General features: G+C 39.8%; 1 protein-coding gene across 1 annotated transcript in view; it reads left to right on the top strand.

Moving 5' to 3' along the window:
* Nucleotides 1-21,249, top strand: part of RABGAP1L (RAB GTPase activating protein 1 like) — a 718,011-nt gene that overhangs the window by 674,749 nt on the left and 22,013 nt on the right. The window contains exon 20 of the mRNA XM_052653672.1: nt 11,618-11,710. Coding sequence (XP_052509632.1) covers nt 11,618-11,710 — 93 coding nt within the window. The remainder of the gene's footprint in view (nt 1-11,617; nt 11,711-21,249) is intronic.

Here is a 21,249-nt window from a genome sequence, read left to right on the forward strand (position 1 = left end):
TAAATTGTATTATTTATTTCTTTACAGCACCACTGGATGCAGGGCTTCTCTAGTTGCTGCAGGCAGGGGCTCCTCCCTAGTTGTGGTGCTCAGGCTTCTCACTGTGGTGGTTTCCCTTGTTGCTGAGCAGGGGCTCTAGGGCGAGAGGGCTTCAGTAGTTGGGGCACAAGGGCTTAGTTGCTTCATGGCACGGGCATGTGGGAGCATCTCGGACCAGGGCTTGAACCCAGGTTCCGTGCATTGGCAAGCAGATTGTTAATCACTGGACCACCAGGGAAGTCCCTGACTTAACTCTTCACTTCTCTTCAGCTTTGTTGTCATTCCACAGAGAAGCAATCAAAATTTAGAATCCTGTCCACTTTTATCCACCAACCTTAACTTCTCCCTAACAGCACTCACCTTATGTAAGTGCACTGTTTATTTCCACTGTGTGATCATTTCTTTGAAGACTTCCTCCCCACCAGACTGAGCACCTGGAGAGGCCGCACTGTGCATTTGTTCTTGGCTGGCTTTGCCTGCAACACTGTAGGTTATCAGTACCTATCTGTGGAGTGAGTGAGCAAATGGGAGGTTTTTAAAAATGCAAAGGAGGGATGAGTTTTTCTTCCCATGTGAAACAGTTGGTATATAAAAATGGCAGTGCAAGATGGGAGGGAGGTCAAGAGGGAGGGGATATATGTATACCTATGGCTGATTCATGTTGAGGTTTGAAAACAACAGAATTCTGTAAAGCAATTATCCTTCAATAAAAAAATAAATTCAGAAAGAGAAAAAATGGCAGTGCAATTATCATGCATTGAATATTCCTGCTGATGACTTGTAGCCAGTTTGACTTCCTTCCTTCCAAGGACTACCTTTAAGGTAGGTGAATACAGTAAAGGTTCCCAATTTCTCTTTGTTTCCCACTGCTTTCCTTTTCAGATAGTAGGGTATGGTAAAGGTGAATCTGAAGACAGACATAGTCAGCCTGTTTTATACAACTGCTGTTTGGCACATATATATGGTTGGGTTTTTTTCTAATGTGGACCATTTTTTAATGTATTTTTTGAATTTGTTACAACATTGCTTCAGTTTTATGTTCTGATTTTTTGGCCCTGAGGCATGTGGGATCTTAGCTGTAGGATCAGGAACCTAGTACTCTTGCCTGGAAGGTCCCATGGACGGAGGAGCCTGGTAGGCTGCAGTCCATGGGGTCGTGAAGAATTAGACAAGACTGAGCAACTTCACTTTCACTTTTCACTTCCATGCATTGGAGAAGGAAATGGCAACCCACTCCAGTGTTCTTGCCTGGAGAATCCCAGGGACGGCGGAGCCTCGTGGGCTGCCGTCTATGGGGTCGCACAGAGTCAGACACGACTGAAGCAACTTAGCAGCAGCAGCAGAAACCCATGCCCCTGCATTGGAAGGCAGTCTTAACCACTGGACTGACAGGCAAGTCCCAGCATATTAATCTTGAATTAAATTTTGTGTAGCATAAATATCTATAGTCTCCTGCCTACAGTGAATATTTTCAGCAAGAATGTGTATTTACTTCTGACCTAATTGCCAATGGCAACTGACATAAAAATACCGCTTCGAGTTTCTCAGCATCTGCAGTGCAAAGGCCAGCACTATTCCAGTGAACATAGCATTTGATGGTAATAAAGAACAGTGTCCTACATAGCTCTGCTATCATTCTTCCCCTCCTGTCTCATTGTCTAGTTTTAAATAAGCTTAATTAGCTCACTCTGAATGCATAGCTGTATCAGCTTTCTGTGGCCCAGTTTGGGGACTACAGCTGGTTAATCTGCTCCCTGGAATCAGACCAATACCATTCCACATGTGACCAGATTTAGTGTATTACATACTACCTTACAGTCTTAATTTTTAGCACTGGGTAGCATTCGGTTATTTTTCAAATGCTACAATAAACATTTTCAGTGATATATTTCTCACCAAAATCTAAGAGAAAACAGAATTTCTATAATTCAGTTTAAAATTGAAGTTAACCAATATAGTGAGATAAGGATTTGTATTGCTTTAAAGAAAAATAGGCTAAATGTCTTTTTTCTCCTTCAGATAAAAAAAAAAATCTGAGAAAAAGACTTAAAAACTAATAGGAGGGACTTCCCTGGTGGTCCAGCCGCTAAGATTCTGCACTCAGAATCAGGTTCAGTCCTTGGTCAGGGAAATAGATCCCACATGTTGCAACTAAGACCCAGTGCAGCCAAATAAGTAAATAATTAAAAAAAAAAAAAAAAAACTAATAGGAATGGTTGTAACCTTGTTGCAACTGTTGCATGTAGATGAGAAAAAGAACCTGTCTTTTTTTTTTTTTAAACTAATCTGTACATGAAGCAGGGGAACCAGAAAGAAACAAATATGAGAACAATGCATAGAGAAGGGCATTCTCAATGAAGCTGTAGGCCTCAAAAAATGTTCCATCTAAGCTCTGACTGATTCCAATACCTTAAGGTAATTTGCTTTAAGCTGTAAATCTCTTGAGTTGTTTATGCCTCAGTGCTTTTTTCAGAAGGCTGGGAGAGGAGGAAAATATATCATTTCAATCTGCCCCCTCTCGAGACTTTATGGAATTTTAAGCAGGCTTCTCTCAGAGTGAAACTCCCGGCTCAATCACCTCAGTGTCTATTTGACCTTCCCTTTTTTTCCTAGCTTGCTCAGAAAGTTCAGGCTGACATTGTTTATAGTTTTCTGAGTCCCTGCTCTGTGCTGGTTAAGATGGCACAGATCTAGGTTCACTATCTCCCAGTCAGCTGTTAAGATAGAGCATCTCCATCATCCTGCAGTTGCTTCACTCAGCTGGTTGCAGCAGGTGACTGATAAAGCTTAGCAAGGCTCTTGGGTTTGAGAGCCTTGTGTGCTGGGTGGATGACAGACACATAACATACTGCAATGAAGGCTTTACCTTTGGTGTCAGAAAGGCACCTTACTGTGGGGTTGGTCATTACTTTGGTCCCTCTGCATGTCACTTAGTCTTTCTCAGTCTGCTCAACTTACTGAATGGACATAGTAAACCCAGCACAAATGTGACTGCTGGGTTTCTGGCCTGTGCATCTTGTTGAGGGTGAACCACGGAAGAGCAAGTTGGGGTATAGAGGGTAGGTTGTGTCTCCTGATTGAAAACATCTCAAATATTAAACATCCAAAATACATGAAATTCACAGTGAATTATGTAGATTGAGCTCAGTAGAAGTCTTGGGCTGGGCACTATAAATTTGGAAGTTGTCAAAACGTGAATAATAAAGAAATTACCTCCAGGTATTATTTATTGATAGGAAAGCTCTAGAGCAGAAGTGCCAAGAAGTTCCATATAAATAGTACATAGATTAGATTTATAGGCCTAGAGATGAGAAATTAGAAATGAACAGATAAGCAGTTTCTATAAAATGCTGTGTCTCTTAGAGTTGCTACAGCGCTGGGGCCAGACAGATTATATTAGAACATGGTAAAGAAAGTAGAAATCAATATTTCAGAAGCTTTCATAGATACTCTGATGAGCACACTGCATTCAGGAGTAACCCACAAATGCCGGAAAGTGACTCACATCATGCAATTATTCATGAGTGAGAACAGGAGCCTGTCACTGGAGTGTGCACCATTAGGCTTGAGTAATTGGGGAAGCTGAGCACGCCTGACGCAATGAAAGAAAGTGCAGCGTTGTCGACTGTTGTGTGAATTCAGGAAAAGTGTGTCGAGTAATTTGGTGTCTATAAACATTGGGAGTTACGTTAGAATTACAGCAGGAGATAAATACTTTTCTTGTCCTCACCTCCTTAAACCACTGTATTCCTTAAGTATTGGAGTACAGCTAATGTTACCAGAGGCTTGGGGCTGGGGCGGTGGTGGTGGTGGGGGTGAAATGGGTGAAAGGGGGTCAAAAGGTACAAACTTCCAGCTGTAAATAAATAAGTCACAGGAATGTAACGTACAGCGTGGTGTCCATAGTTAATACTGCATTGCATATTTGAAAGTTACTGAGAGCAGTTACTGCTGCTGCTAAGTCACTTCAGTCGTGTCCAACTCTGTGCGACCCCATAGACTACAGCCCACCAGGCTCCCCCGTCCCTGGGATTCTCCAGGCAAGAACACTGGAATGGGTTGCCATTTCCTTGTCCAATGCATGAAAGTGAAAAGTGAAAGTGAAAGTGAAGTCGTATCTGACTCTTAGTGACCCCATGGACTGCAGCCTACCAGGCTTCTCCATCCATGGGATTTTCCAGGCAAGAGAACTGGAGTGGGGTGCCATTGCCTTCTCTAGTTACTGAGAGAGTAGATCTTAAAAGTTCTCACCACAAGATGAAGTGAGAGAGTAATAGTAGAGACAGATGTTAACTAGACTGAATTCGGTGATCATTTTTCAGTGTGTACAGATATCAAATCATATATCTTGAAACTGATAGAATGTCATATGTCAGTTATACCTCAATAAAAATTCATACGGTGAAAAATCATTTGTAGGCTCTTATGTTCTCTGAAGGTTTCCCCCAGTTGTTCAGTCGCTCAGTTGTGTCCAACTCTTTGTGACCCCATGGACTGCAGCACGCCAAGTTTCCCTGTCCTTCACCATCTCCCGGAGCTTGCTCAAACTCATGTCCATTGAGTCAGTGATGCCATCCAACCATCTCATCCTCTGTCGTCCCCTTCTCCTGCCTTCAATTTTTTGTAGCATCAGAGTCTTTTCTAATGAGTTAGTTCTTTGCATCAGGTGGCTGAAGTATTGGAGGTTCAGCTTCATTATCAGTCCTGCCAATGAATATTCTGGACTGATTTCCTTTATGATTGGCTGGTTGGATCTCCTTGCAGTCCAAGGGACTCTCAAAAGTCTTCTCCAAGTACCCTGGGGGAAATTAACTCTGTTTCCCTCCTCCTAGTACTCAGTTCAGTTCAGTCACTCAGTCGTGTCCGACTCTTGGCGACCCCATGAATTGCAGCATGCCAAGCCTCCCTGTCCATCAACAACTCCCAGAGTTCACTCAGACTAGTGTTCATCGAGTCAGTAATGCCATCCAGCCTTCTCATCCTCAGTCGTCCCCTTCTCCTGCCCCTAATCCCTCCCAGCATCAAAGTCTTTTCCAATGAGTCAACTCTTCGCATGAGGTGGCCAAAGTACTGGAGTTTCAGCTTTAGCATCATTCCTTCCAAAGAAATCCCAGGGCTGATCTCCTTCAGAATGGACTGGTTGGATCTCCTTGCAGTCCAAGGGACTCTCAAGAGTCTTCTCCAACACCACAGTTCAGAAGCATCGGTTCTTCGGTACTCAGCCTTCTTCACAGTCCAACTCTCACATCCATACATGACTACTTGGAAAACCATAGCCTTGACTAGACAGACCTTAGTTGGCAAAGTAACATCTCTGCTTTTGAATATGCTATCTAGGTTGCTCATAACTTTTCTTCCAAGGAGTAAGCGTCTTTTAATTTCATGGCTGCAATCACCATCTGCAGTGATTTTGGAGCCCCCAAAAATAAAGTCTTCACTGTTTCCACTGTTTCCCCATCTATTTCCCATGAAGTGATGGGACCAGATGCCATGCTCTTTGTTTTCTGAATGTTGAGCTTTAAGCCAACTTTTTCACTCTCCTCTTTTACTTTTATCAAGAGGCTTTTTAGCTCCTCTTCACTTTCTGCCATAAGGGTGGTATCATCTGTATATCTGAGGTTATTGATATTTCTCCTGGCAGTCTTGATTCCAGCTTGTGTTTCTTCCAGTCCAGCGTTTCTCATGATGTACTCTGCATATAAGTTAAATAAGCAGGGTGACAATATACAGCCTTGACGTACTCCTTTTCCTATTTGGAACCAGTCTGTTGTTCCATGTCCAGTTCTAACTGTTGCTTCCTGACCTGCATACAGGTTTCTCAAGAGGCAGGTCAGGTGGTCTGGTATTCCCATCTCTTTCAGAATTTTCCACAGTTTATTGTGATCCACACAGTCAAAGGCTTTGGCATAGTCAAGAAAGCAGAAATAGATGTTTTTCTGGAACTCTCTTGCTTTTTCCATGATCCAGTGGATGTTGGCAATTTGATCTCTGGTTCCTCTGCCTTTTCTAAAACCAGCTTGAACATCAGGGAGTTCACAGTTCACATACTGTTGAAGCCTGGCTTGGAGAATTTTAAGCATTACTTTACTCGCGTGTGAGATGAGTGCAATTGTGCGGTAGTTTGAGCATTCTTTGACATTGCCTTTCTTTGGGATTGGAATGAAAACTGACCTTTTCCAGTCCTGTGGCCACTGCTGAGTTTTCCAAATGTGCTGACATATTGAGTGCAGCACTTTCACAGCATCATCTTTCAGGATTTGAAATAGCTCAACTGGAATTCCATCACCTCCACTAGCTTTGTTCGTAGTGATGCTTTCTAAGGCACTTGACTTCACATTCCAAGATGTCTGGCTCTAGATGAGTGATCGATCACACCATCGTGATTATCCGGGTCGTAAAGATCCTTTTTGTACAGTTCTTCTGTGTATTCTTGTACTAAAAAGTCAAAAAGAGTCAGGGTAGCTTCTTTTGCTGAACACCAGGAGGAGGGTGAAGTGAAGCCTAAAGGACATGCTCCCTCTTCTTAGATGTCTTCTCCTCTTGATTTCTTCCCAGTTATTTCATTCTAAGTCCTTTAGGTTTCTTGAAACTTTCTATTAGAATTTTGGTTGCCACTGATCCACTTTCTGTTCACAGATCTTGATGGAAGTGCCTCAATTAAAAAGTTCTCAGTCTGAGCACTGCCCCCCGCCCATAACCAAGAAATGTGGTGCTATACTACTTATTTATGTTTTTCTCTATCCAGTGATTAATATATTAAATTAGAATTATTGATGTTTAGTTTAAGAAATTATCTGAAGTAAGAGCAGTAGTACATAATAGTTAATACCTTTGGCCTGTTAATTTTTTAGGCACTCAGACCTCTAACAGAAAAAATATTGACTAGATCTTATCAGCCTTTTTAAAACGTAGTGATTTACTTTGCCAGCATTTGTATAGATTAGTAAATAGTTTTGTATTTATTTTTAAAATAAAGAAGCAGATTCATCAAGCCAAAAATAAATGCCTCTTACAAATGAGTGGCCCCTTGTTAAAAATTAGCAAAGGGAAGTACAGGAATGTTTGATTGGGCAAGGAAGTTTACATAAACCAGTCATAATGAAAAATCTTCCTTATTGAGGTGCTCTCCCCCACCCCAGCAAATTTCTTCTTGATCATCCTGTACACTTATGAACATCTGCTGTTGGACTTACGAAACTATATGGTAATTAGACACATAATTAGCAGTATGTCTAGACTGTCAACTTCTCAAGAAGCTTTGCGTCAATCATCTGGTCCCAGGCAGTAGATCCAAGTGGTCAAAGAGGATAGAGTTTGCAGGCAGACTGCCAGGATCCTATTTCTGACTTCATTTACCAGCTATATGATGTTGGGCAAGTTACCTCTCTTGGGCAAATACTCTCCAAGTATTACTTGGATTTTATTTGTAAAATAAATTTTTTTAAATTTATCTTAATTGTTGGGAGGCTTAAATATTGTTTTCTAATATAGAGTTTTCTAAATTATACCTCTAAAACTATTAGAATATTCTCTGGCATGAAGGCATTTCATGTTTTTCTTAATGCTGATTACTACTGATCAAAGGCCTTCCCGGGTGGCCCAGTGGTAAAGAATCTGCCTGCAGTGCAAGAGATGCGTGTTCTATCCTTGGGTCAGGAAGATCCCCTGGAGAAAAAAACGGCAACCCATTCCGGTATTCTTGCCTGGAAAATCCCATGGACATTCAAAATGATGTAATAAAAATATGAAGAGAGGTGATAACCTAGATGGGGCATGATTACCGAAGTAAAGATTATTAAGACAAATTCACCTAAAATTAATTGATATACAACAAAAACTTGTATATGCATATGTATGTTTTCTGTCAGAGTTCTATAAAAACAGGAAATCAGTGCTTTAAATGAAAAGGAGAGAGAGCCTGGGAAATGCAGAATGTTGAGCATACAGTAGTTGCTCCAAAGTTGCAGTTACCCTACTCAGCTACAGTCCTGAAATACTAAATGGACAATTCCAGAAATGAACAAATGAAAAATTCGTAAGTTTTAAATTTTGAGCTGTTCTGATTAGGGTCCACTATCCTGCTGCAATCCTCCCAGGATGTGAATCATCCCCTTGCCCAGCATATCCACACTGTGTTCCCACCAGGAGTCACTGAACAGCCGCCTTGGTTATCAAATCAGCAGTCTGGTATCACAGTGCTTGGGTCCAAGTAACCCTTTTATTACAGCATGTGATGATTGTTCTATAATTATTATTGTTACTGTTGCTAGGTATAGGAAAAAATAGAGTGTATGTAGAGTTTGGTCCTGTCTGCAGTCTGACAACCAGTGTGGATGAGAGGGAACTACTGTATTCCTATTCACTCTTCTCCTTCTGTGTCTCCTCCTGAGGCCAGTTTGATTGACCTTGAGAAACAGTAAAGCAAATTAGTAATTACAGTCATTCTTCAGTATCCATAGAGAATTAGTTCCAGAACCCCCCATAGATACCAAACTCCATGAATACTCAAGTCCCTTACACAAAATCACATAGTATTTGCATATAACCTACACATATGCTTTCCTATACTTTAAATTTCATTGTTCAAGTGCACAATTACATTAAATTTATGTAACTTAAGGGAAAAGATACCTATAATACTCTTGAGATAGTGTGTTGTTTAAATTTTAATAATTCTTAATGACTTTCTGTGTTTTTAATTAAAACTTACTGAAGAGGTTTTTTAATATTACATTCCCTAAAATCAATTTTGTCCTGAAATACAGTTTGTAAAACCACAACTGTCTATTTTCTTTGATTATCTCATAAACGACAGGAGTTTCATATCAGCTCTCCTTCCTCCTCCACCTTTTTTTCCCTTTTACTTTGTGCCAATCACAGGTGGATGCTCAATATCACCCCACAGCACAAGATAAATAAGCCTGGAAGGTTTCCTAGCAACATATTGTTCTGGGAACCTGCTCTATTTTCCTGAACAAGATGAAGCCAAACATCCTAGAATCTCAGCCAGATGGGAAAGGATTAGCTTATTGAGGGGTGTTTAATGCATTTTTAAAATATTTCACTTTGAAATGAACCTCTTAACATAAGTAAGAAGACTGACTTTTAAAAGGACACTTTTTTACATGTTAACAAAAACCCCTCAGTCATAAATAGTTTCAATTGAAAAAAAAAAACAGTTTTAGAAGAAATTCTCTAGAGACAAGCTTATAATATATAATTGACTTACTGGTGAATGAATCCATTTCAGAACCATGTAGAAAATGCTTCCTCCTATGACTGATGTTCCTGGGCTTCCCAAGTGGCACTAGTGGTAAAGAACCCTCCTGCCAATGCAGGAGACAAAAGAGACTTGGGTTGGATCCTTGGGTTGGGAAGATCCCTTGGAGGAGGGCATGGCAGCCAACCCACTCCAGTATTTTTGCCTGGAGAATCCCCGTGAACAGAGGGACCTGGCAGGCTGCGTCCATAGGATACAAGTCAGACATGACTCAAGCAACTTAGCATGCGTGCAAGACTGGTGTTCAACCTGGTACCCAGTGGTACCGGTATTCAGCTACACAAAAATATTTACATATTGTATAATACTTCCTTCTCATCTTGTGGGTAAGTGGCTGCTGGAGTAGACTCCCTCCTCCTCACAAATCCTTTCATGTCTCCCCTTGACCCTTCCTCCTAGGGACACCAGGGAAACCCCTTTCATGGCCTAAAACACTGGGACTTCATTTTTCTCCCCAGCTTCAGGAGACTGCAGTTCCATTGATTTGCCATTTCATGTTGAGAATCTGTTTTTGGTTTTCAGAGTATATGATAAGTACAGAGGAAAGAAAACTGGATAAAATTGTCCCTCTCAAAGTCAAGAAGAATAATGTTGTTGCTGTTTTGTTATTACATGATCATTTATATTTTCCTCATTGTTTCTCATTGATCTTAAGGCCATACTGTTGGCAGGTGGCATTTTTCTGCCTTGCACTCGCGTTGGTCACAGTGTATTGTTGAAGGTCTCTGGAGATGGAGTAGTAAAGATTAGAGTTTCTTATGCCAGTATTCAGTAATGGTTTTGCAATTCAGTTAACATGCTGGAAAGCGTCCTTTCTTCTTGTCTTCCTGGGTAGGCAGTCCCCGTTAGCCAAATGAATATTGTCGTCATGTGATTGTTGAATGATTTATACTACCTGATGGGCTTGGAGTGTGTGAAACTTCCCAGTTGTGATGAAAAGCAGATAATTCCAGTACTCACAGTGTGCCTGGATGGGAAGAACAAAGTAATTAGAATAACCTAGTGTCTTTGCTTTTTATTTGACAAATTCTCTGGCCAAATATGAGAGAATTGAAACAACCCTTATCCCAGGAAACTATAAGTTTATTTTATTTTCCTTCTGCTGCTTTCCATCCTCTCTTTCACCCTCTCACATACATACTTACATGTTTTCTAAATGCCAGGTTTTGAACTTGACAAAAAGCAATCTGTTGAGGGCCTCCTAGGGGCCAATTACTTTGGTAGATGTCATGATGGAGGCTGAGGAGCATCAACACATGGTCTTTGCCTTCACTGAGTCCCCAAGAATTTAGCCAAGTAACACACTTGTTTTCTTTTTAAAACTTTAGCTTCATGTTAGGACCTAAACATTAAGGGGAGATTTTGATGTTTAAAGGAATTCTGTAAATTTTGATTGTTCAAGAATAACCTAAAAGTAGACTTAGTCTGTTATATAAAATATATGACAGATTCTAATGGATTAATTTTTATAATATTTTCTAGAAACACTGTTTTTAAAAATCCCATGAACCAGGCATTACTTTAGATACTTAATGTCATTTAATTCTCTTGACAACCGTTATGAAGTAGAAATAGTTTGCCTACCAATTCTAGAATCTGCTTTCTCTCCAGTATATAGGTTCCATTAAAAATTCTTCTTTGTAGCTCAGTCTTTTTATAAAATAATAATTATGATTTTTAACATGGCAGAAGAATGAATTTTACTTTAAGAAAAGCAGTTAACAGAAGTAATAGCACTGTTAAATATGTTAACAAGAGAAAGGAATGCTATGTCAGCAATGCTGTAGAACAGACATGGACCAACTACAACTTATTTTGGTAAATAAAGTTTTGTTGGAACATGACCACACTCATTTGTTTGTATATCACCTATCTGCAGTTTTTGTATAGTAACAACAGTTGTACCCTGGACTGTATGGCCCATATAGCCTAAAATATGCGCTATCTGGACCTTTACAGAAAAACTTTAAAAGTCAAAGTGTTAGTCACTCAGTCATGTCCAACTCTTTGGACTGTAGCCTACCAGGCTCCTCTGTCCATGGAATCCTCCAGGCAGGAACACTGAAGTGGGTAGCCATTCCCTTCTCCAAGGGATCTTCCCAACCCAGGGATCGAACCCAGGTCTCCCACGTTGCCGGCAGATTCTTGACCATCTGCACCACCAGGGAGTCTAGGTTTCCACCCTGCATTGAGTCAGGTGTCCTCCTTTAGCAAGCCAGAGACTCCGTTGGGAAACACATCAGAAAATGGTTTCCTAAATGATTTTTTTCTAACATGGTTTTCCTCTCAACCCTGCAGGTACCGACCAAGAAGCTAAAGAAATATGAGAAGGAATATCAGACAATGCGAGAGAGTCAGCTGCAGCAGGAAGACCCAATGGATAGATACAAGGTATGGGAGACACAGGTCACCTGTTTGAGCCAATATCTTCTTTCCCCTAAAGCTGCAACTGGGGGACATTCGTTCCCTCTATTCCTTCTTGATTGATGTTAACTGTGACTTTGCTCAATGTCCAGGTATGTTTTCATCTCAGGAGACTCCTGAGTAGCCAAACATAATATTTCTTTTCTTTCAGTTTGTATATTTGTAGGTAACTTCACCTGTTGCATTTATACTGGGAGTCTTCATAAGAAGCTGAAAGAAAGGGAAAAAGAAAAGAGAGAAAGTGGCTATCAACTACTTTCAAAAATGAGAAAAAAAGAAAAATGGCAAAGTACGGTTTTAGCTGTGCACGGTACATCCACAAAGACTGTTAGAAGGCGAACTGTTCCAAGACTGGCCCGAGAATGTTTCAGACTCACCCCTGTCTGTAGCCAATGTTAAAGATACCAACTCATTCAAAAGTAAAGAATAAAAACCACAAAGGTATATTGAGCACAGTCATGGTGTTTGTCGCAACATTTATTTCCACGAACAGATTTATAAAAAACAGTGACATTTCATTACACAGTGCAGTTCCAAAATCAAAATGATTCAGTTCAATATCCCAGTTAGTTGCAGTATTTAAAAAAAAATTGGGCTGGTTATAAAGATGTCCTCAATGGTAATTAGCAACCGTTTCCATAAAAGCAGTGTTGGGGAAATACTGACCCCCACCTTACTTTGTTCTGACTGAAATATTAGTGTCTCTCTTCAGCATGTTTTGATTCTTCAGATTCCTACAGACATATGATGATTCCCTCTCCACATCAGCACATTAAGATAAGAGAATACTGTATTGATACACTGAGTCCCAGCTGTGCTGAAACAACTTGCCCAAAAAAGTACCGTGATGACATCATTAATGAAGCCACTCACTGAGAGATGACTTCCACTTCTGTAGCTAGAGTTGCTTTTATGTAGGCAGAGAGCTGGGCACAGGCCACTGCAGTCAAGCAGTCCGCCTTGTTTCTGTTGCTGAATTGAATAGCATGGAACGTTGACCCAGGGGAGTGGTGAAAGGCGTGTATGGATTCTGTAGTCAGATCTGAGTCCAAACCCTGACTTTCTGAAAAAGGAGAGAAGATTTGGAGTCCAAGTTGGGGATGTTAACCCCCATGCCACTGTTCAGCACCTTAGACTGATTACTGGACCTCTTCCCCATCTGTAAAATGTGTAGTATACACGTTTCCTTGCAGGATTGTTGCCAAGATGAGGTATGTTGTATGCAAAGTACCCAGCACATAGTTGGTGTTCAGGAAATGGTTGTTATTAGCCTTATTAGGCCTGCCGCCTCTAATTACCCAATTATTACTAGAATAATATCCCCTTAATTTGTGTCTGCCCCACCAGTCCCTCACTTACCTTTCTCCTAATTCTCCCAAGTATTGTTACCTAATAATCGAACGTCTGTATGTTTCTCCCTTTGTTTATAAAACTAGCTGACAGTAGAATCCCACTGCTATGCAGATAACTGTTACCATATGAAGTACTCCTAGTTGGAGCTAGTTTCCACCCCTCAATAAAACCAATTTGAATGTAGCTTATGTAGAATGCTGCTGTGGAAAGCTTTGAAGTAGTCATTATAAAATATTTTTAAGAATCCGAAATGGAACTCTCCCACTGCTTGCACCATTCTGAGTGACGCCTGGGAAGGGCGCTTTAAGTAGAAGACAGGGAAATGAAAGACTAAAGTTGTGTATTCAAATTCAGTCTGGAACTGAACTTGTTATTGTTTCTTATATCCTTTTTGTGTCAAAGCAGGTACGTATAAATGAATAGTATAATGCGTATTATTATTTTTTTAAAAAGTGACTATCACATATATACTATTGATGTGTACAATTTTAACTGAGGAGTCAAAGTAGAATTAAACTTTTTTTGGGCCTTTGTTTTGAACACAGGTACTACTTTTCAGCTTAAATGCTCTATTTATGTATATAAGATATCCTCTATAGCTATTTTTGTATTATTGTAGTAGCTTGCTAATGCATCATTCAGCTAATATTCCTATACCCTTTTAATAATGTCTAAAAATTTGTACTGGAGATAAATTTGGTAAAGTTATGGTCCTCACATTATAATTACATTTTCAAGGTGACAATTGAGCACAGGGTGTTCACCCATCAGGACATTTGTTCTTTCAGATAGTCAATGTCTAGTTTAAGAAGCTAATTACAGTTGTATTCATTAACTTAGGAAAGTACCTTAGAAAATACATTTTAGCATCTTATAAATTTAATCCTGTCAAGAGTAAGATCTGTGCCCTGGGCATAAGCACTTTATAATTCACTGTTCATGTCCAGGGACTGGGAACCTAGATATGAAAATTCTCAAGAATAACTTGGGGAAGATCTTTGAAGGCATTGAGTCAGAACTTACACAGTTCACTGACAATCCCTCTTCAACAGTTAGGATCTGTAGTGTTTAAAATGCCTTGTTTGCCCCCTAGTTTAATTCAAGAGAATTAAGAAGGTTGTGTCAATTTAAAAAAAAGACCCAGAAATGTCATACCTTATGATATTCCAAGAGATTTTTTTTCAGCTTGATGATGTTTCACCTGGGCATGGTGGGGTACTAAAAGAGCTGTTTCAGGGAAACCAGACATGGATTTAAAGATCCAACAATGTAGAGATAACTCTCAGCACTCACATTCTTGCTGTGTCTATCTAAACATGTGTTTTGTGTCTATTTTTATGACATATGAAAATATCTACTCTTGAGGTTATGTCAGCATACTTACCTGTACCTAACACTTGATGAAATGGCGTCGGTATCAATTTTTATTTTGGAACCCTAAGCACAACGCAAATGTTCTGGAATTTGATAATGGTGACAGTTGTACAACTTTGAGAATGTAGAAAAACCACTGAATTGTATATTTTAGAAAGGTGAATTTTTGATATGTGAATTATATCCCCCCCACACACAAAAAAACCCGCCAAGCTAAGTGTCCCAAGAGAATTAACATCTGCCTGCCATGTTTTTTTCATAAGCCTCAATCATACCAGAGGTACCTGTGCAGAAACCATACTTAAAGGAGGGAGGCCTCCTGTCAGAATTAATCGATGACTATAGATCCTATATGTACTCATATTTATAAGGGAAAGGCCAGCCAACAAAAGTGGATGATGGATTCATCTTTATATGTGTGTATGTTTATATACATATACGTATACGTATGCACATAGACAAAACCTGTAAATAGGCATCGCATACATATGCACAGTGCCTGTGCTACCTGGTCTGGGAATTAGTTTGTATTTGAAACTCAGTGAGTTCTATAATGAGTGCTTACAGCCTCTGGTGTACTCTTTCTGTTTTATCTTCATGACTAGATTCCAAGATACAGAAAGGAAACTTTATTGGAAGAAGAGTGCACAGTATTTATTATAAGCCTCTTTTATTATCCTTCTTAAGTTTGACCTGGCCAGATTTGTGTAGTGATTTTCATTTGCTCTGATGTTTTGGTTTACATATTTATAAATTTTGGATTAAGTGAAATAGAAGATAAAGAGTTGTCTGTAGAAATACATCACGTATACTTTTCATCTTTGTATAAATCCCCAAAAAACAAACATTCATGGATATGTATAGCTGTTTTAGTCATTTTAAAAATTAGTAGCCAAGCACCTAATAGGTGGTTATCAATTTCAGAAGTTAAAATATTTTTTATTTTAAGATGATGAACTGTTTTCATTTGGGAGAAGTTAGTTTTCTAATGATGTAATCATTAATGGCAATTTTAGAGAACTACAGCCTTCATCTGTCTTTAGAAGATGATATGCTTTTCTTGTTTAATTAAAGAAAGAACTACTTGTACAAATGTGAGTTAAGCCTTCAAAAAGCACAGCTAATTAATTGAGTGAATTTCCCAAAGTGTAATGAAGGTTATATTATTACCTATTCTAGTTGGGCAAATCCTAGAAAGAATCAGGAATGTTTAAAACTCTCTTGGGTTTGGGAGACAGTATTATAAATACGTAGTTTCTAATTGAAGGATCTTATCTATTTTCAGTATAATTAAATTTAGAATGTTTAACTTCTTTCTTGAGGTTAGACATAGTACTTTTCTTAAAAAACTAAAATGTAATTCAAACAGAAAGAAAATGATTCCTGAAATTTCACAGAAGGTTTTACTTGCCCATACTAATTTTTGTAGAGCAGTTGTCCCTGCATGTAATTTAAAATTAAATTGTTTAATTATAAATAGTACAAACAAGGTTTTCTAAATAAAGCTTAATTTGTATTTGTATTATGTGCTATCCTTGCATATCTAAGGAAATAATTTACAACAGTGATCATATTTTGTTTTAAAATTATGCTAAAGTTTAGATAATACTAATCATATCTGGAAAAAAATGATCCTCACCCCCGCCCCATTTTGTTTTGTTTTCGTATTGGACCCTTCCTTACTCATAGAAGTCAAGAGAAGTGATTCCATCTTTGAAAAATGTTTTTCATCCAGTGAAAATAAACATATTTTATTATTTTTCACATCACAGAGATGTTACAGGCTTTTGGAAATATTTGTTATGAAATCACATGCTTTTAATGAACAGTGATAGTCAAGAGAAGGGTTTCTGTCTGTGACAACTTAATTCTAAACCTCGGATGCTGCCACTCTTTTCCTCGTTGCTCTTGGCTAACTCATGCACACTGCTGTAGGATGGTGGAGAAGGCAAGCCTAAGCTCTCTTGGTGCTTCTGGAGCCACTTAGCTAAGAAGGAGCAGGTGGCTTCTGATGATGCTTGTCTGCTGATTGAGTTATACTTAACACTCAGGGGAGATATAAAGGTTATGCATATTAAGAATCTCTCAGTATGTTTATCAATAGTCTTTAGAATTAATGCTCCAAAATTTTTCTTCAATTTTTAGCACATCTTGTTTCCTGTTAAAGGAGGGTGACTGGAAGATTACATCACACTCCTGTTTCTACATCATCTGTAACCCATTTGCTTTTTAGAAATTTGATTTATACGCTAGAGTAGTAGAGAGATTTATAAACCATATGGCCTGTGGGCCAAATATGGCCCACTGCCTGTTTTTGTAAATAAAGTTTAATTGGAACACAGCCGCATGCTTATTATCTATCACTGTTTTTACACAACAATGGCAGAGTTGAGTAGCCACAACAAAGACCATATGGCCTACAAAGCCTAAAATATTTACTGTTTGGGCATTTACATTAAAAGTTTGCTGACCCCTGTGCTAGAGTATAATCTAAGATGGTTCTTAAATGCTAAAAGAAATTCAGTCTGGTTTGCCAACTGCCAGTTAGTTACTACTGACAAGATTTTCTCTTTAGTTTGACATTTTAAATTGTTTAAATTTCCACCAGAAAGATAAAACTGGCTGTGTTGGGTGAAGGAAGAGCATGAAATGATTTCAGATATCCAGATTTGCTTTCTCAAATTTCATCTACAATGTAGACATTTAAACATTTTTGTCTGTAGGCATTTGTCTTTGAATGTCAAAAAACTGTTTGATGAAATTTGAATTTGATGACTATCAAGGTTTTTGAAAGAGGCACCCAGAAGAAGAAAGGTGAGAGCTGAGTGTGTTGTTGCTAATAAAATTGCCCTGGGTCTTTTAGGGAAACATTTTCTCCGGACCCTGGAATGTCTTTAAAAGCATGTGCCAAGAACTCATTATAGCAGCAGAGAGCACACCCAAAATACTGAGCTAGAGTTTATAAAGCCGCCTGCTTCCCCCTAATTTTTTCCTTTAAGGCTGAGTTTATTTTCTTCTGATTGCTGGCTCACATTTCTCTGGTTTCTCATCTTAGAAAAAATCACTTTCACCATTCCTTATACTGCTTCACCCAAACTCCAATCCCCAGACACCAGGGAGACCTGGGGCCTCTGTTTTTCTTTTGCATTTCCCTGCCCAACAATATAATTCTGTTGCCTGAAGATGAAATATTTTGCAAGGTTGCTGGCTTTGTCATGCCTGAAGATGAAATATTTTGCAAGGTTTCTGGCTTTATCATTGAAGGAAGTTCCTTCCACCCAGTTCTTAACAACACAGTGTAAACAACTCACACCCTAGTTGCAAATAGTTCCACAGACAGCGTTTGCATCAGTCACTCAGACTGCAAATAGCAGTGTGGAGAAGGAGGAGTTTAGTGTATCACTCTTCGCTCCCATTGGCTGCCTCAAGTATAATTTCTTCCATCAAACGTTAGCTGTCCTGGAGAGAGCATAGAGTAAATGACACTCTAAGGAAAAACAGCAGAGCAAAATAGCATTACCAAGTGTCTTTTTTGTTATCACCATTTCCTAATTGTATTAGTAGGTGTGCAATTTCATTGGATATTCTTTTTTTTTTTTTTCAATTGTCTTTGTACCTATGATTGAAAACGATAGTTGGTCTGTGACTTTTGAGGAGGTAAGTTTTTTTGTCTGTGTGTGTCTGTAACATCAGCATTTGTCTCTCCGAAAAATGCAGTATCCTCCTCCCCCAAGATACTAATCCAACTTTCCTGGCTACACGTCTCCTATGCAAGAGGAGACGAAACTAAGGAGAAAAGTTGCTCTCTGCTTTTTGTGCAAATGTTGTTAATTGTGTGACATGGAGGAGGTTTCCAAGAGTGTGATGTGAATTTGTAGGGTTATGTAAGCATCGTCTCCTGTAGTCTTTTCCAAAAGGCAAGGGAAGCAATTTGCCTGTGTTGTCTATGGGCTCTGAGCGGTCAGCACATCTGCTCGGGCAGACGTGTGGCGTGTGAGCATTTCTGCCCTGGCTGAGGTTAGGGGGCCACTTCCAGTCCAGTTCTGGTGGACGCCCTTGCCAACATTTCAGAATGAACCAGGCAAGATTACTACCTTTCCCAAAGCTAACCTACCTTCTTTAGTATAAAGGCAAACTGTTTCTTGAATCAGTCAGTTCTAAAAACAGTTCTGACTCCTCGGAAAGGCTGGAAGAGATGGCCAAGTCATGTCGTCTTTCTTTAACCCGTGGTAAGTGTGGGCAGGTTCTCCATGGAAGATCTCCATCTGGCCACCCCCAGGTTCATACTTTGGAGGACGATACTGCATTTTTGGCCCCAGAGCTTGCTTCCCCACGTGTCTGTGAGTGCAGAGCAGGGGTCCACACTCCCCACCGTGCTGCTTGCTTTGCAGACACTGAACTGAAGCTTCTTGCTAGAGCAAAAGCCAGTAGGCTTGCCCCCTAGGCTATTTGGCTTTTTAGGGACCCTTGTGCGTGCGTGCTCAGTCGTGTCCAAATCTTTGCAACCCCAGGAGCCAACTGTAGCCCACCACGTTCCTCTGTCCATGGGATTATCCAGGCAGCATTACTGGAGTGGGTTACCATTTCCTCCTCCAGGGGGTCTTCCTGACTCAGGGATCAAGCACACATCTCCCGCTTTGGCAGGCAGATTCTTAACCACTGAGCCACCTGGGAAGCCTAATAGACCTTCAGACACCCATAATTTCTCCCAGATCTTCCCCTTACCACCCCACCCCCTGAGCAGTGTGTCAAAGGTTCGAGTGGTGACAGCCATGGTAATAGGAAGTGACCAGTCAAGTTTCAGCTGCGCTCATACCTCTTTCTTATATGACATGACCCATCAGACATTTATCTCTAATCAATAGTGAGGTAGCTACCTGGTGTGTTTTTAAAGTTCTTTGAACAAAGTGTGTGTCCACTAGTATTGTATTGTATGCGTTTCAAGTGAAGTGAACGTTGATCAGTCATATCTGACTCTTTGTGACCCCCTGGACTATAGTCCATAGAATTCTCCAGAACAAAATACTGGAGTGGGTAGCCTTTCCCTTCTTCAAGGGATCTTCCCAACCCAGGGATTGAACCCAGGTCTCCCACATTGCAGGTAGATTCTTTACCAGCTAAGTCACAAGGGAAACCCAGAATACTGGAATGGGTAACCTATCCCTCCTCCAGTGGATCTTCCCACCCCAGGAATGGAACCGGGGTCTCCTGCATTGCAGGCAGATTCTTTACCAACTGAGCTATGAGGGAAACCCCTTACCTGGAGGTTGTTTTAACTTGGTTCTAAGCCTTTGACACTGTAATGTGAAAAACTGGTAGCTGCAACATTTCCACTTGTGCCAAATTAATGCAATGTAAATAAATAGTTGAGGGAGCTCTTTGTGCCTTGGAGACCTCCAAGTTCAACTTCAGGAGAAATAGGACGCTTGGGAATAGGTATTCAAGTGATCTTACCATGGTCTCTGTTGAAGGGATTTATCAAGAAATGAGAAAAATCTCTTCCTGGCCTGAAGCATTCTGCCTTGTGAAATATGTTATGATGAAATTGTGCTGGATATTGCTGCTTCTTCCTGACAAGGAGGGAGTTTATTGCAAAAGTTTCTGAACCATATTTTTTCAATCTGAGTTTCCACCCAGTATGTAAGTTGTTCCCACAAAAAGGGGTCATAGTTTGATTGATCAGAATGAAAGACTAATCTCTATCCCCTGTTAGAATTTGGATGACTTCAGCACAGATTGAAAGATTCAAGTATAGACACATACAATATTTGAGGGGTATAATATTCCCTTGCAGATATGTGTACGATCTTTTCAGGAATGTATCTTGGGGAAGGGCTCCTGGAAAGGTGCCAGTTCTGAGGGGTTCCATTGTACCTTGGTCACAGAGAAGCACCCGTTATAGTTCCACATGCTTCTATTAAGAGTAAACTTTAAAAAAATTCTTGTTTTGGCATTTTATCCTCTCCAATGAAATTGATATTCTGAATTACTTTTTATTTTTTAACAACTTTTTAAACACATGTATTATAAATTTATTGTAGACAATTTTGGAAACATTAACAAAAAAAGACAACAATAAAAATAATTCACTATCCACAGTTAATATATTTGAGTTAATATTTGAGTTGTTATAAAAATGGGATTTTCTAGTTACTTGTCTGATTTTTTCCCCATAAGATAGCATACAGGCTACCCCAGTGGCTCAGTGGTAAAGAGTCCCCCTGCCGGTGCAGGAGAAGCGGGTTCGATCCCTGGTTGGGAGGATCCCCTGGAGAGGGAAATGGCAACCCGCTCCAGTATTCTTGCCTGGCAAATCCCATGGACAGAGGAGCCTGGCAGGCTACAGTCCATGGGGTCACAAAAGACTCAGACACCACTTAGCGACTAAACAACGCATTAATACCTACAAAGACAGCATACACATTTCTCCTGTCATTAGATATTTTTTACTTATGTGTTAACACTGTATTGGGATTGTTTTTTTCTTTTTCAGTAGCCCTCCTTTTAAAAAATGTTTTGACTGTTCCCAGCTATCCCAGTCTGTTTTCCAAAGGAAGAGACAGAAATGGGCCCTGTTGACTGAGTGCAGTCAAAGTGCAAGTTTGTTCTTTGGCTTCTCTGCTGGCCCAGTTTTTGGATCTTCTGCCTCCATGAAGAGTCTCAGGCTTTGCTCTTACCGTCTGTTTCTTAGCCCATTTCTAAAAGACAAAAAGAAAAAAATTAGGTTTTTTTATTTTCAAGTCCAGGTTGTTCTATAGAAGATAAAATTCACTCCCTGC

This window comes from Budorcas taxicolor, chromosome 16 (assembly GCF_023091745.1).
Source record: "Budorcas taxicolor isolate Tak-1 chromosome 16, Takin1.1, whole genome shotgun sequence".
Lineage (NCBI taxonomy): Eukaryota > Metazoa > Chordata > Mammalia > Artiodactyla > Bovidae > Budorcas > Budorcas taxicolor.